The sequence below is a fragment of the Diplotaxodon limnothrissa genome, linkage group LG1 (assembly GCF_057381915.1).
Source record: "Diplotaxodon limnothrissa isolate DT_005_m linkage group LG1, D_limnothrissa_male_GT1.1, whole genome shotgun sequence".
NCBI lineage: Eukaryota > Metazoa > Chordata > Actinopteri > Cichliformes > Cichlidae > Diplotaxodon > Diplotaxodon limnothrissa.
In genome coordinates this window covers 8,603,786-8,621,338 of record NC_140596.1, presented here as the reverse complement: position 1 = coordinate 8,621,338, position 17,553 = coordinate 8,603,786, and the positions used below count along the sequence as shown (strand labels likewise).

The following is a 17,553-nucleotide window of genomic DNA, read 5'->3' as shown; positions in this document are numbered from 1 at the left end:
CCTCGTCATCTCTCAGTGTGATCTGAAATGCCTGGATAGAAAATTTGCTTAAAGGATCGAACCTTGGGGTGATATTTACAGCTTATATTAAGGCTTCATTGCGTACATGCATACTATTAAGTCAACTTGCATGTAGAATAAAAAACACTTTTTAAATTTAGACGTCTGCAATTTGCACTCTAGAAACAGAGGATAAATTTCTCACAATGCTGGGCAGGGCTGCAAGTTGCAGGCCTCTTCCTGTGGACTTGGTCGGCTGCTGCTGTCACACAAAGAGTCCGATACCTGGACCTGAGTCAGCCGGTTGACACAGTGAAAGATGGAATATCTGAAACCTAAAAAGTAGAAATTTAGGCACTAACTCCTGAAACTAATTTTGATTGTTGTATATACCGCATGGGAAAATCTTTTGTGCAATTAAAAGTTCAGTAAAGTCATATTTTACTCAATGTCATAAAGACCAAATGATTAATGTTTTAGCAATGCAACTTTTGAGTTTTGACTTTAGGTATAGTTTAACATGCACATGGAGACACATAATTTTTACATAATTGATAACTGGATGTAACATAATTTTAATGCCATATAAATGCAGACTTGCATCACAAACAGATATATATACACATCAAAAAAAAAACTGTAAAACCTCAAGCAAACTTTTTTCACCGTTTTGTTATTTTATTACTCTCTCTGTAACTAAAAAGAAAAAAAAAAGCTCAACATAAACTTCTTTAACTGACCTTTACCACAGGAAGCACTGCACTCTGTAGCACCAGTCAGTTTCCAGTTGTATTCTCTCTCATGTCTGGGTGGCTGTACGGAGGGTACCTGGTTTTCAGTGGGAGGAGGCAAATATCTTCCACTGCCAGCTGGATTAAAGTTTTCCTGATGATTCTGCTGGTCGTATCCATCCTGTCCATTCACAGCATTCCCTAAGATGTGAAGTGTCATCAATTTGATATACTCTATGGATAGATATAGCTAGCTATATATAGGCCTGCAACGAACACGCACTTATTAATTTATCTAAAAGTTATTTTCTCCACTGGTTGTTTGCTTGGTCGTTTGTACACAGTAGGAGGGGCCAAAAGTGGGTCTTATTTACCTTCCGGCCTGCGGCTTGGTTGCTGAGGGCTCACGAGCTTCTCAGATGGGAGAATGTACTCATAGTGAACACCAGGATTTGGCTGCTGGAAGATCATCTGAGTGAAAGTAGATGAGACTTAGACAACAATTTCAAAACAGAACTGTAAGCCTTTCAACATTTGCACTTTCAAAATTTTACGCCGTTTCTCAGGTCAGCAAAAACAAAACAAACAAACAAAAAAAAAAAAAACAAGGAGACCCACCACCGTAACTTTCTTGGGGTTCAAGCTGATTTTTTTACTCACATAAACGTCCAGAATCTCATTTGTGGGGCCTTCAGCGAGAAAGGATTCCCCAGCTGTGCTACTGATTTCATTGGGTCGGCGGTAGGTGAACATGGTCCCTGCACCCTCATACTTTCCTGGCCGGTCAATTGCCCAGTTTCCATTAATGATTGATCGCCCTGATCGGCTTCGCAAAGCTGGTAGACACAGAGAGACTGACAATCAAGACTGACAAACACATGAGAAAAACATGTAACCAAAAAGCTCTTCTATATAATTATTGTTTAATGTAAAACTATTTGGCATAATGGGATCTGTATTCTTTTTAAAAGTGGCTCAAACCCAAAAAGGTAATTACAGTAGCTAACTGAATAAAAGCTCTCACATGCACTTTCAGAGCAATGTCTTTTTCAAATGTGACAATCTGTTTGTGCTGGCAAATCTTTCATGCAAATCCTGTAACAAAATCTCCCAAGAGGTTTTTCCACTGATTTCATGGATTAAATACAAAAGGGCCATTAGAAAGACATTAGAAGTGTAACATTAGACAGGCTTGTAAAAGAGTGTTTGGACAACTAAAAGCACTATTAGAGATGCAGAGCGTAGAACAAAGGCCTATTGAAGGGAAAATCAGGGACGTGATGAGGATATAGTTGATGGCTCCTGCCTGATTCTAGTCTCGTTTGCATTTTAAAACATATGTTGCTCCCTGGAACTGTGTAATCTTTTTATAAATTCAATGCATAACACCTTCAGATCATTCCTCTTTATTTTACCTTTATAAATGTGCCACAGATTTTTAAACTGAAAACATATCCACTTAGAGAACACACGTTTTTTTTCTTGCTATGTGTGAATGAAGAATGAAGAGTTTGTAAATGCTGTATAAGGTGCAGCAAAGTTTTTCATATAAATACTAGTATTTTTTGTCTGTACATAACTCTGTGTACTTGTGTATATAAATGGTCAGTTCAAATTAAAGAAAGCTGAGCATACTTGGCATCTAAGCAGCTGGGGTTTGAAAGACAGCCACTGAATTCGTCGTCTTAATGTTTCCAGTTTTTTATTTTTTTTATTGGGTGGTGAAATTCCGCACTTTAATTAAAAAAGATTGTGAGTCCTGAAGGGTAAGATCCTCTGATGAAAGCATGTTTATGCACTTTCCTCAGGGAAAGCAGTTGCGGGTGGGTGGATGGGGGGTGGTGGGGTGGACTAGGACTGCTCTCCTCTTCCTCTAAACCCAATGCTGAGTCAGGGCAAGGTTCTCATTAAACAATGTCTGACATTCCAACAGCCATTTCTGAATAAATAAGCCTCTACTGTCCCACTGTTGCACCTCAGTAAAAAGTGTGGGTCACTCAAAGGCTCCACTAAACAACATTAAGACACAGTGGGTGGCGATATAGGCATAAGGCCAAAGAAATCCTAAAAAGCAAAATGCTGTTTAATAAAACAAATGTAACAAAACAGCTCCTACCTGCTCAGGCTTATTTAGTGCTAATGTAACAAACATTTCTCACATTCATCATTTAATGATTTCTTTTCATGACTTTCTTTTCACTGGTGTCATACATGTAACACTACGCATGGCAGATGGCGGTTTTCTGACGTATGTTCTGAGCTGCTGAAAGCAGAACTCTGCAGCAAACTGTGACTAATGAAACTGTAAACCAGGATGGAAACTAAAATGCTCTATTTGCTGCGAGACAGCTAAATTAGCAGTTACCAACGACAAGCACTCTTAGAGGCCTCTTATTTAAAGTATATGGCCAACATTCAAGCATTTCTATACTGTTCACACAGTTTTAGCAACTAATACCTAAAACCTCTTTTCTCAAGCAAACTAGCAGATGTCAAAATATTATTATAGTATGACTGATGTGCTGCTAAGAAACGATCTCTGTTATTTTTTTCCCAAACATAATTCATTTAGCTGTCACATATGCAATGAAATATAATGTGATGTGAACGGAAACATTTTTATATTTGGCATCTGCGTTTAAATAAAGAATATGCCCAGCACAGCATGGCAGAGAGTAAAGACTGAGTAGGAGTAAGCACTATGGAGGAAGGTGGGGCTTTTAGATTACAGGTCATTCAGGGCCACTGTAGTCAAAAGAACATTTAAATTACTGTAGAAAGAAATAACACTCTCTTTGGCTCTATTAGGAGAGCACACGTCTCCACAATTCCACAAAGCCACAGGAGGAGATACCAGCTGTAAGACTGTACAGAACATCAGGCTTCAGTGACAACAGGTATGGCCCCGAAAGAACATGAAAGGAAGATGGAGTCGAGGGGAGTTACAACGCGACTTCAGGCACAACTGTGGTCAGGCTAATGCAGCTTAAAACACAGAGTGTATTAGTTGATATAGAGCATAGCTGAGATCCACTGAAGATTATGACTGATCTTGACTGCCTGAACGAATGCTGAACTAATAAAGAGTAACAAAAAAGTGGGAAAAAGGGTGTAATTTTAATTTAGGTGCTTTAAATTACTTGTTAGTGCTCATAATCAAAACAGTGAAATGCTAAAGCAGTTCTGTTGGCTAAAATGCTAAACTTAACTTATACATTCACCCAGCCGCAATACAGCAGCTAGAATAAAATTAAGGAAACCAGCCATGAGCAAGAAGACAAAACTGCACTAACTGGCTATTCTTCGTCAGTACAGCCACAGCACAGTATCCTGTGAGTATGTTTACCACCCACCTAGGTAGTTTCTGCTCTTCACCATCTCAGTAACATTGATCTTGGTGGCTCCTTCTGGGATCTCCACTATCTTGTGATAGCCGATCTTGGATAAACTATGTTTGAACACTCCTGAAACCAGCCTACAGGTTGAGTTGTCACCTCCACACACGCCACACTTGTCCACCACCCTTCCTGATCCGAGATACTCATCGCATCCTAGACTCTGCGGGACAGAGAGAGAAGTAATGAGGTAATGAGATATAGTGATAATCTTTACTTAGTGAAAGAGAAGTAAAGTGTGCTAATCATAAAACATTTTTAGTGAAAAAAATAGGAATAACAGAGATTATGCAGAATAAACACAGATCATATAGATCAAAAAATCTGCTAAATAAACACAATGAAGTCATTTACTTAACTATAACATAAGAAAGGCTAATTAGCATGATCATCGTTACTTTCCAGAAGGCATCGTTTTGGAATGACAGCCTCTGAATTGATGGCAAATTTCCTCTCGACAGTATGAGGTTTCTTCATCACACTGGTGGCAATAAATTACAGGATACTTGGTCACAGTAAAAATAGAACAGTTAACATCAGCAATCCATAAATTGAGTCAAAGCAGCAGTAAAAGTCTGTCGCTGTTAAACAGGTGGCCCAGAAGTCAAAACTGGTTGCAGTGCGCTACCGTACAGTCAGACATGCTAAGCTTTAGCATGTCTGACAAGCTTAAGTCCAGTACAACCACATTTACCAACATAACGGTAGGGAAAGAAATTGTGACACGAAAGAGCCACCTTCAAAACTCTAAATCAGATTACAACTTTCACCAGGCGTTAATGTAAATTCACAGATGCAGCTGATGCATTCCACTTGGTGTAACCCCAGCATACTCCACTCAGCATAAAAAACTGTTAAATATAACCCTCAACGAAGAAGACCAATACTGGTCGATTTCACCATTTCACATATGTTCCTGTAGTGAAATGATCTAAACAAAAATAAAGGAAGTATATAAGAAAAAAATAGGATCATCCCCATGGATTTTGCAGAAATAGATCACCATAAATCAGTTGCAGAACAGTGAAAATACAGAAACACAGTGGAAAATGGAGAAACAGGTGGAGAAGGGTATAAGAAAGTGATGAAAAGAGAGAGAACGGAGAGGTGGAAGAAGAAATAGTGGCCATGGGTGGACTAAGGGGGTGAACTCAAAATGAAATTCTTGCTCTCTCCCACCCATAGCAGGCCAGTCAGCTCTTGGCCAAAGCATCAGCTGGGCCAAAGCAAACATGAAATGCCTTCTTCAACACAGGAAATAAGTGATGGGAGAAAAGAACAGCAAACTAAGAGTGATGAAATTTTTTTAAATAAAACTCCCAAAAGCTTTGGTGGTCAGCATGGAATTATGTTGGAAACTCTGTATGAAAATCACTAAACATAACAGAATAACATTCAGAGAAGCACCGTTGCACTTTATGATCTCACTTTACAGATCGACGAATACAGAGCAATTCAAAAGCTACAATCTGGCTGTAACGAAATGCATAATATATGGTAAAACGCATCTGAGGACATTTAAACTGGCTACAGCACAGCATATCTACCATGGAAAACAAATTAAAATGGAGTCAAGTAGGGCTGTCTGTTTAAATGACTACCAATGAATGAATATCTCCTCTGCATCTCCATTTTCATCGTAAATCCCTTCAAACTAAAACAACACCATTATAGAAGCGAGGCAGCATTTGCCTGAAAAAGGGAAAAAAGTTCCTCTCATAAAACAGATGCTGACATGGTGAGAGGTTATCTGTGGACGTTTGGATGGGAAAATGTTTAAACCAAAACACGTTAATGTAGGAGTGGAGAATTTATGTGACTGTGGATGTAAAAACAACCAGGATTTTCATTCTTCTGATATGAGGAAGGGCCAAGAGATTCTACACTCTGTACACATATTAGAAAGGTAAGGAATTTCTCGATATCGATATCTCGATTAAAATCAAGGTTTTTTTGGTCTTGTAAGTTGTACAAAGCACTAACATTGCTCTGCATACTTTTCTGACAAACATGAGTCCATCAAAATGATGTGAAGACGGTGACATTTTAATACATCTTTAACATCTATATATCACTAGCTGCTACAAGTTAAACTCAAACAGAAATCTCAGTGTGGCTGTTAAAAAAAAAGAGACAACTTTTAAACCTCACCCTAGTTTCTGAGAACACGTCAATGTTTTTTTCGCCTTCTCTCTGTGGGTGGTTTGTGCCATCTGTTGAGGAAAACCACCCTGTTTTTAGTGGAACTGTAACAGGATTTTGAAAATGTCGCTAAAGCCCACCTTCATCTGGAAATGGTTACATGTGTCAGGACAGTGGAGTCGACCTTAAGTTAACTCATGAACACTGAAAACAGCATCATCTTAAAGCAGATCCTGATGATATTTTCCCACGCAATGCAGCTGGGTTAAAGTCATCACATTGCAGAGTTTTCTGTAACAAACTGAATTCTACACAGTTTTGCCAAAGGCACTTGTCAGACATTTAGAATTAGACACAGATCCTGAGAAGTGAGCCTGAGAAGTTAGTCTCTTTCTTATTGAACAGCAAGTCTATCCTTAGTGGCCTATATTTCAATGTACTTCTCGCTGCAGCTTTAATATTTGAATACTGAAAAACAGTAGAGCAGAGACCTCAGGACCCACTGCTTAGTATTGTGGTCATGACTGAAAATCCTAAAATGATTTAATATAAATAAATAATAAAACACTAATGACGTCATGTAAATGCAGAGACATTAACCTCTTGAACCCAATAATCTATTGTACTCCTTTGCTTTAATGCTTTATTGCATAGCCAATACATGTCTTCTTCTTACGGCCACTCATATATGACACTGTTTGTTCATTAAAAGTAGTATTATTGTTCATATTCCAGCTTTATAACTTTGCTGTCATCAGATGATTATTTATGTTTTTAATAGGTCAAGACAATATATATAATTCTATTTTAGATTTGTTATTAAGTCGATTTTGTAGTAGAAGTATGTAAAATAGAAACGTTACAGTGTGTAAAATCTCACCACTAGATGTCAGTAGACTGCAGATTGCAGTCACCTAAGTTCTGTTTTCCCCTCTCAATTAAAGTGCATAATCCTAGCTATGGTGGCGTCTGTAGAGCTCTGTTTATCTGTATTGAGGGAAGGCTTTCGATCTGCTGTCAGCTGTCAATGTGTGTTCACGTCTATTTACTTTGGACAGACGGTTCAAATTCTTTAAGGAGTCCAATGCTCTTCAATTACACCTTTACCTTTACCTAGAACGTTTCTACCTATCTAGTCACATACATAAAGAGCCATTAGGCAGAACAATTCAATTAAATTCAGTTTTAATTATATAGTGCCAAATTACAACAACAACTGCCCTGAGGCACTGTATACTGTAAGGTTAACACTCTATTAACAGGGAAAGCTCAGTAGGTAGGGTGGAAGCCCCATGATCAGAAGGTCGGTGGTCCGAATCCACTGAATGGCTACCCTGAGATACCCCTGAGCAAGGTACCGTCCCTACACATTGCTGCCCACTGCTTCACTGAGTGAATGGGTTAAATGCAGAGAGGAAGTATACCTTCTTTCTTTCTATAATAATACAACAGTGATGCCCATCTCAGGCGCTGATGGTGGGCAACGTGGCACAAACCAGCACCCCTACCATTGTATTTTTAATGGATTCATTCCAAGTTAATGAGAATGGATCAATTAATGCATCATTTTGTTGGAAGCCATAATTAACAATGTACATTTATGAGTACAATATACTTTTTTATTAAACAAACCCAAAAATGGCTTCCTGTGACTTAAAGTATTTCTTAAACAATTTTTATATTAATTATCTTATAATTATTGACCTAAAAAATTATCAATTTTAAACATCAACCACGTGATAACAGTGACTGTAGACCACCATAATCAGCTGCTTTTTCTAATATTCCAGTTTATCTAAACTCCCGTCAGTATACAGTACTGTATAGAGAGTATACGAGGCCAACAAGGGAGTGTGTCCTGATCTATAGTTTAGAGCAGGACATTACTAGATATATATTATTTTTGGATCTTTTTTGTACACTGTTTTAATTAACCTAACAACCAGATGACTAAAAAACTGGTGACAGACTAGACTTAAAAAGGTATACATCTATGTCTGTAACTGACTAATCCATATATATTTGCAGAATTTGAGAACCAAAATGAACATTTTGTAAAAAAACAAAAAAACAACAAAAAAACAAAACAAAAAAACCCACAGCAGCCATTAGTGTAGATTAAAAATTCTCATTTTTGAACTACAGCAATAAAATTATTTTATGAAGTTAAATGTCAATTTAAAATAATTACAGATAGAACAAATGTCCTGCTATATCCGCCAGTAAGCTGCTAAACATTCTAGTCTACAATTTGGCACCACGGTGATAATTTGCAGTGGATTTATCACCACACAGTGCTGTATCTTTGTTTCAACAACAACTTCCTAGAAATTAGGATGATAACAAGAAAAGAAAACCAGTAAATGGATTTGAATTATCTACAGTTTTGGCACAGAAAACCAAAATACAAAGTGAGCAAATCTGTACACTGTACTGCAGAGACACGTTGTGCACTGTTAATGTAAAATAATGATTATTGAAGTTATAAAGTGTTTAAAAGAGTCAATATGCAAATCTGATGTCACATGTGCTCATATACACTACTCTTTATTGTTATTGTAACTAAAACCTTTATCAAAACATTGCAACTAAATTCTTATAAGTCTCTTAATGAGTTTAACATTATATTAAAAGGATATAAAGGGACAATACAGTAAATGATTAACACAGTGCCCATGATCAGTTTGTTGCAATTTTGCTCTTACAGAGGCCACGCAGCTGTAAGGGCAATACATGTTTAGAGGGAGCGAATGAATAAAATATCAGATTTGCGAAGAATGCAAAGAAATGATATTTTCTTCCTAATAGCAGCTGGCATAATTTTACAATTACCTTGCAATAATATCCATGCTGGAGGCCTGGTTTGTGGCTACACATTATGAATAAAAAGTTAATGCTCTGAATGATATCATCCTGAAATTAACAACAGTGCTAGATGTAGCTCATCTGTACTGTAGTAAATCAAGTTAGAAATGTCATGGGGGTGGGGGTGGGGGTGGGCACGTTTTACAGCATCCAGAGGATGGTCGGTGTACTCCAACCCACCTCTGGCGCTGGTGCCCTACTCTCAATTTTGTTTGTGTCCACGTGCGCCTGTTCGTCTGTGTCTATATGTCAGGTTGGGTCTTAGACTCAACCTCTCTGGGTACATCTCAGGCCCTCTAAAGTACGAAGGCCTATCTCCCCTCACCACACTCCCTGCCGGTGGCTGATGCCCTCAGACGTTGGTGTGTTGGTGGTCTTTGTCGTCTGGGGCTGTACCGGCTCACTCCTGGTGGCCGATTGGCGGGGCCGGGCGCCTGTGGCCCGGCTGGGCTCCTTCCGGGGGGTGGGGTGCCCTCAGGCCTCTGGCCTCTGGGCCTGAAGCTCGGTCCTCTCTGGCACAGCTGGCTGCCGGCAGAGCCCGCGGGCACGCCACTGCAACCCCCTCTGGTCTCTGCTCCATAGCTGCGGGATGACCTCTCCTTTGGGGCTCTACTCAGCTCTTCCCAGGAGGGTGGCACGGTTCCCCCCCCCCCTTTGGTGGTCCTCCTCGGGTCCTTGTACTCTGGGGCCTCTGGATATCTGGGGCCTGGATCTCCTCCATACCTGCTTCATACCCTGGTGGACGGGGCTATGGCTCCCCACACTCCCTAGCAGATCGTTACATGGAGAAACCTTTGGAATACAAGCATGCTGATCCACACAGATGTGCACACAGGTGTACACACGGGTGTTCACTGATGCGGACTACACCTTTCTTGGCTGCTGCCTCAAAGCACATTGTGCGCTGTCTATCGTGCGTGCTGCACAATATCGTTTATTATTTAGTATCTACTGTTATCTACTGCTAGCTAGTTTATTGTGATGGTGCTGTTTTTTTTATTATGTTGCTCTTTGTTTGCCTTCTCTTCTGTTTTTTTTCTCCACACAGGTGATCCAGGTGTTTTGTTTGTTTGTGGGTTTTTTTTGGTTTCTTTCTTCCCCCCTTCTCACCGTCTCTTCTCCCCTTTGGTTTTCTTTCTCTCCCTCTCTTTCTTTCATTCTTTCTCCCTGTCCTATCCCCCAGTCATGTCTGTCCCGTTTGTAGCAACCGAAATTAAAATAAATTCATAATTATAATAAAGGTCAATCAAATGGACCAATATGGCAAGGCCATGATGATCCACTTGGTAAAATAAATCCGCTTGGCATCTTTCTTGGCCTTAAGACATCAATTCTGATGGCTAAAGATCCAAACGGGACACAAAAAAAAAGAAAAAAGAAAAAAGAAAAGGAAAAGAAATGTCATGGAAAACAGGCACTCCTTGGCAGAGGAACCTCTCAAAGCAGAAAAACACTGTAACTGCTGCAGAAACTAAATCTTTTGTGAGGTTTCGCCAGGCAGGGTTATTTGTGTTTTTGCACTTTGAAAGTTTGCCACATATTAACAGGGATAACAGCTCTTTGTGACACATGTCTGGAGCCTGACAACACATTTAAAGCAATTTAATCCTTGGTTGAAATGATGCTTACTTCTCAACATCATGATTTACTCACATGAAATAAATTCTTGACATTAACAGGCTTATAGAAGGCAGTGGCCTACATCTTATTTCTTACAAACTACCCGAACTACAAAGCTCCAAGCTTGGGAAAACAAAGGCACCAGTTTCTGCACATTGTCAGATGGTGTTTAGGGTGCTGAGACAGAATCATCTGCAGCTGACAGACACATCCAGTCCTGGGGTGACAGACTGACTTACAGCAGCACATGCTTGCGGCTAGACCACCGAGCTACACTGCAACGTAGCATCCAGATGTGGGCAGCTGCACTATACCAACTAGGATCTAGGAGACTACATGAGGTCCATTGATGTGTTTTCAGTTTTAGGCTCAACATAACACAGTGATTTACATGTTATGCATTGCCAATATAAATTTGCATATTTCAGCTTCAAAGACTTGTTTATTTGTTATGTCCAGATATAAGTAAATTCTGTCCAACTGTCTTACACAGATAGCATGGACACAGCTACTGCAAGTATGATATTTATGTCATTCCTATAGCTTTCTTCTTTCTGTTTAATGATATGAATGCAGTAAAGCATTTTGACTTCAACAGTACATAAAAGGGTCGGCAGAAAGCACAGACAGCTGGCAGCAAGTTATAAGAAAAGAAAGCGAAAAAACCTTAAAGTGAGTAAAACTGCAGTTCCTTGAAATAGCAGTTGAGACTGGTTTCAAAAGCTAGCATTAAAATAATGATATGACAAATAATTTGTCACACTGTGTAGTCAGGCGGTACAAGACCCCTGTGCTCTGTTTTAGTGAGTAAAATTCTAGTGTTTTATTTGTTTTATTTGTACGATACACACGCCTGTAGGACACACCCACAGTCGATATATGTACTGTGTTATTGTTTTAAGCTATAGTGTTAGCTGATAACGGAGAACTCCACTTGAAAATATGCTTCCTCCAGGCTTGAAAAAAAACCCATAAAACAAATAAAAAGAAATCAGAGCATCAAACAATGACGGTCATAAGCCAGAGGGTGACATAGTGGCTGTATCACATTGTTCTGCGGTTGGTTTTTTTTTTATGGCAATTTGAGTTTAAAATGACAACTCTCAGGTCTGACTTTCTTACCCTGAATAACTCACATCTTGCTGGGCCAAACTCTGCAGAGAAAAAAAAATGTAATGGAGGCGGTTATGAATAAAAGGAAGTTTTCTCAGTCTGGAGAGGCTGCGGTGGTTAAGCCCCCCCAAGTCTTAATCCACATGAATCCACACTGGATCCCCACCATAACCTTTTAACCTGTGTTTTGGCAGTTTTTCCCTCAGAAAAGCAAAATAACAATACTGTGAGCCATGAACTGCTGTCTCCTTTTCTCTATTTTCATTATACCAAATATACCAAAGCAATATTACTAACACTTGTGTAAACAAAACTGACACAAAAGTGGAGGTTTTAACTCTTTAACTGACAATGAATTAGACATCGTGCTTTCCACCAAGACGCTTCTCACAATAAAACTACTCTTACATAAAACTGCATCCTGTGATGGAATTAGTCCAGTACTGTAAAACATATTTATGAGCATAAGGTTAAAGGAGCCTGTTTGGTGCACATGTTGGGCATTTCTACAGATTCACACATAGAAAGGTTGTAAAATTCTTTGGAAAATGGCCAATGAAGTGATCATGACTTGGTCAGCTGTGACGCTCAAGTTCATCTGGAAATTCAATACAGCCCCGACTTGGCTTCCAGGTTGAGAATACAGAGGCAGTATCATCCCAACGACAAAGAATTTACAGTGGAAGTAATTTCAAGACGTGATGTTGTGTCTGGAAATGACATTATGGATATTGTACAAACATTTCTAGGACCAAAAAACAAAAAATCTGTAAAGATTGATATCAAATATGGTTGGAGGTTTGGTTTGGATTTAAATAAAATACACAAAGCGCACATCAGACCATAGTAGCATCTGTCCCCCACATGTTAAGATGCTATGGAACTTTAATTGGCTTTAATGAGGAAAGGCCTGCGACACTGCTTTTATCTCAGTCAGCACTTCAAACACATCTGTATCTGTGGAGTTAACATTACTATTGAGCTCTCGCATGACAATCTTAAACATAAACTGACATGACCGAATGATTTAGTCTTTCCTGTGTAAACAATTTAGTTTAACAACAGAGAAAGAAAATCCTCCTTCACTGTTTTGCAGATCACATTAACCTTTATGCTAATTTCTATATTTAATAATAGACTTTTCTGGAAGTAAATCAACAATATGACCAAAACTTGCAGATTTATTTTAGTTTTGGAAATCTGGTTTATAAAAAAAGAGATGACTTTTCTCTAAGCCAGTCCTCTAAACAATGTTTGCCTTGTTTTTATTTTTGAGTTTGTCCACATGTCTGTGTCCTTGGGGTTGTAGTATTTCAGACAAGAATTTAAAGAGACTGAAGGATAGTCTTTTCTGTGTCCTTTAAAACCCCAAAACAAAAAGCTGTTATTGTTCAGCTTATTACCAGCAGAGCCTTAGTTAAGGAGGACAGGGGATTTTAATTGCATTAAAATATAAAGCAGCAAGTTACAGTTAAAAAAAAAGACCCACTCTGATACCTCATACACTGTTTACTATTTCTCCCTGCGGTGACAGCTAGTGCTGGATGATAGCATATTCATTAAAAACCAAAGTTACAAAAGGCTGAGTAAACAGACTTCCAGCAAACACTCTTTATCACACAGCTTTGCACAAAAACAAAAACCTGCAAAGGTCACCTTATAAGGGAAAGCTAGAGTCTTTTAACACAATATAATGTGTCCAGCTATCAAGCTTATGCAGTATTTAAGAGTTCGTTTACAAGTTTCTCCTTTAAAAAAACAAAAAACACTGAACAGCCCGTCTTTAAGCTTAATTAAACATTAAGTGTACATGGTAGAAAAGAAACAAACTGAGATTGTCCACTGACTCTAACCCTAATTATTTCAAGATAACAATCATATTCAGTTCTGTTTAATTCAATTACATTTATATAAGCACCAAAACACAACAGTTGCCTCAAGGTATTTTATATTGTAAGGTAAAGACCCTACAGAGAAAACTCCAACAATTAGCCCCTAAGAGCAAACACTTGGCAACAGTGGGAAGGAAAAACTCATTTTTAACAGGAAGAAACCAGGCTCAGGGAGAGGCAGCCATCTGCCATGACAAGTTGGGGTTGAGGACTCGTGCAATCAATGTGTTTTCATTATAGTTACACCAGTCACCTAGAAAGTGCATGTTCTTAGCAAGTGGTCAATTGCCACTAATAAATATATATATATATATATATATATATATATATATATATATATATATATATATATATATATCGCAAGTTCGATTCCTGCCTGGGGCGTCTGTATCCAGTAAGGGTCCTAAGGCTAGACCCCCTATGCTAAGCGAGCCTACCGCAGATATGAGTGAGACAGATAAATATGAAGGCATGCCGGCTCGGACGTCGCCCGGATCAACAAGGTCCGCGTCAGGTGTTGAGGAACCAGGGCACCCTGACGAAAAGTGGGCTACTGGAACAAGAAGGCATCGGTGGGCAATACATTGGGAAGATGGCCCCAACTGACCGAGTGCTCAGTGAATACCTCAGGCAGCAGAAACCCAAGAAAGAGGGAGACGAGGAACCATCATGGAAGGACAGGCCCCTGCACGGTATGTAGTGTACCACCGGCAGATAGAGGAGGTGGCTGATATCCAGAAATCCTACCAGTGGCTGGACAAAGCTGGACTGAAAGACAGCACAGAGGCACTAATCATGGCAGCACAAGAACAAGCTCTGAGTACAAGATCCATAGAGGCTGGGGTCTATCACACCAGGCAAGACCCCAGGTGCAGGCTGTGTAAAGATGCCCCAGAGACAATCCAGCACATAACAGCAGGGTGCAAGATGCTAGCAGGCAAGGCATACATGGAACGCCATAACCAAGTGGCCGGCATAGTGTACAGGAACATCTGTGCCGAGTATAACCTGGAAGTCCCGAGGTCAAAATGGGAGATGCCCCCAAGGGTGGTGGAGAATGACCGAGCTAAGATCCTGTGGGACTTCCAGATACAGACGGACAAAATGGTGGTGGCTAACCAACCGGACATAGTGGTGGTAGACAAACAGAAGAAGACGGCTGTAGTGATCGATGTAGCGGTTCCGAATGACAGCAATATCAGGAAGAAGGAACACGAGAAGCTGGAGAAATACCAAGGGCTCAGAGAAGAGCTCGAGAGGATGTGGAGGGTGAAGGTAATGGTGGTCCCCGTGGTAATCGGAGCACTAGGTGCGGTGACTCCCAAGCTAGGCGAGTGGCTCCAGCAGATCCCGGGAATAACATCGGAGATCTCTGTCCAGAAGAGCGCAGTCCTGGGAACAGCTAAGATACTGCGCAGGACCCTCAAGCTCCCAGGCCTCTGGTAGAGGACCCGAGATATATATCTCTCTATAGATAGCTATATATCTCTCTATAGATAGCTATATAGCTATCTATAGAGAGATATAGCTATCACTTCATCAATATCTCAATACTTGCAGATTTGATCAGTTTAGAACTTTTTCTCAGATTTTGCTTCTATCTCGAATATGCTGGTTTGAAGCCATAAATAGAAACCAAAGCTCTAGTGGGTTTTTTTTATGATAATCACTCAGCCTTCCACTCTCCAAAACACAGTATGTTTTGAAATCAATAACAAAAAAAGTTCAACCAAAATGGGCTGACAAGCTGGAATTAAAGTATTTACTGTAACATTGGATAAGCAGTAAGGACAAAACACCTGTGGTTTAAAAAAATACAAATTGCATTGCATTTCTGTTTCTGCTGATAAAATAAACAAATAAGCAACTTACCAAAATGTTATTTTTGAATTTACAAGGTTCCACACTTGATTTCAGGCTACTGCATGAAAGCACATCTGTAACCTTTTATGTACAGAGAGAGTGGCAAGATGTTTGATCCCAACAGTAAAAAAGAAGCCTCATCCAAACCACAAAATGCCCTCACAGACTATAGAGCAAAGGGCACAGTTACTTCACTAAAGGCATCCATGCTTGTAAAACACTCAGAAATAGAAGTGTGATCAATCTACAGCCATTAAAACGTATAGAGTTTCTCCTGACTTCACAGCCCTGATTTAGAAGAACTGCTTTGGAAAGAGAATCACAGACTCTGAACAGCTCCTGCTGAGAACATCCACAAAAAGACAGAGACTAATCACAGGGGCTGAACAAACTAAATACTGCCAGAATTTTGCAGTGTGTGCCAGTAAAACGTATGTGATATAAACCACAATACTGCTGTAACCATAATATTCTGTTTGGGGGCCTCTGAGACTTCAGGTGGCCTTTAAGAACTCAAAAACTGAATATGAGCTGATTGCTCTGTTGTCTCCATCTGTCAATTACTGTCCCAGTTTTAACAAAAATCAGCCTCAAAACATTCATTACGCATTATATATGCTTCACAGTGGGTGCTTAATGTAGCCAGTATATTTGGGGGTTTCCTCAGCAATACATTTATCAGCCAGTTTTATCAGGATGAAACTGACAATTGTTTTGCAATTATCTGTGAATGGCTTTGTGGCAAGTAAAATCATTGTATTCTACTGTTTTGTCAACATATCTGGTTTACAAAAAAGTCAAAATAAAACTATCTAAAGGAAAACTAAATATATGAATTGAGTTGATTTTAAATGTCGTGTTTGCAAGTAGAGCAGTGGGGTCAGTCTAATATCATATAGATATTCACAGAAAATACAGGCAAATAGTAGATATAACAGAGTTATTCCTGCACGAGGCAGTGTCAGCTGTCTTTATCCTGTAGTTATTGAGAATGTAAATTAACATCAAAGGGGTTTTCATCAATTCAGCCACGTCTTACCAACTGTTTATGTACTGATATATTATAATGTTTATTTAAGCTTGATAGGCATGTAGTTTAAAGTCATATAAAATTTGGAAAGACATCCTCATCAAGCCTGTTGGCACATCATGAGTTTACATTAACACCCGCAGGCATCTCACACTGGCCTCATTAATTCCAGGCAAATACAGGTGATGTAAAACCAGATGAGCTGATGCACAAGTGGTGACAGGCTAATGCAGGATGACAGTCTATCCTTAATAGAGCTTTAAGTACATCTTTATAGTCCCAAGACAGGCCTGACTCACTGAGTCTTCCACTAGGAGGGAAATCCAACTCCACAAGCAGCCAGTGAATGTGCTGTGGAAAAATAAACAGCCCAGAGAGCAAGCAGAGCCACAGTGAGAACAGCAATACTGTAAATACTTCCACTCAGTAGTTGGACCACAAGATCATGGGGCTATAATGACAGTTCAAGTTATGGAGTGACACTGCCCAGTACTAATTGCAACCACAGGACACTAGATGGAAAGAAGTACCAGGCTTACTTGCAACTAACTCTATAGATTTGGATGTTTTACTCAGACCTCTAATCAATAAAGTAAATAGCATTTCTCATGGTGACAGGCATGAAGCCACATATCAGCAACATATCAGCAACTGTAAAGAGTACAAAACAAACTGAAAAAGATGAAGAAATCCCCCTTCTGTCATGGCCAGAGTATTGGTATCAATGAAAATCGCCCCTCTCTACCAGGTTCCCCCAGGACTCAGAGGTGAGGCAGATCCTACCTGTGACCGCAGCTTCCCCTGCACACGCATGTGGAGGCAGACGAGCAGCAGAAGAGCCAGTCCTGACAGCATTCTCTCATGTGGGCACGGAAATGTTCAAGCGGTCACTGAGGCGTCCA

At 39.7% G+C, this 17,553-nt stretch overlaps 1 protein-coding gene across 2 annotated transcripts in view; it reads right to left on the bottom strand.

Moving 5' to 3' along the window:
* thsd4 (thrombospondin type 1 domain containing 4) overlaps window positions 1-17,553 on the bottom strand; it is a 45,095-nt gene that overhangs the window by 3,545 nt on the left and 23,997 nt on the right. Inside the window, exons 1-6 of one of the 2 annotated variants that reach the window (XM_085352155.1) lie at window positions 17,435-17,506; window positions 4,085-4,289; window positions 1,392-1,567; window positions 1,106-1,202; window positions 741-932; window positions 206-335 (exon numbers count right to left, since the gene is read on the bottom strand). In XM_085352155.1, the coding sequence (XP_085208281.1) occupies window positions 206-335; window positions 741-932; window positions 1,106-1,202; window positions 1,392-1,567; window positions 4,085-4,289; window positions 17,435-17,506 (872 nt within the window). Of the gene's footprint in view, window positions 1-205; window positions 336-740; window positions 933-1,105; window positions 1,203-1,391; window positions 1,568-4,084; window positions 4,290-17,434; window positions 17,507-17,553 lie in introns of those variants that run through there. The other variant, XM_085352148.1, reaches the window with a different exon arrangement.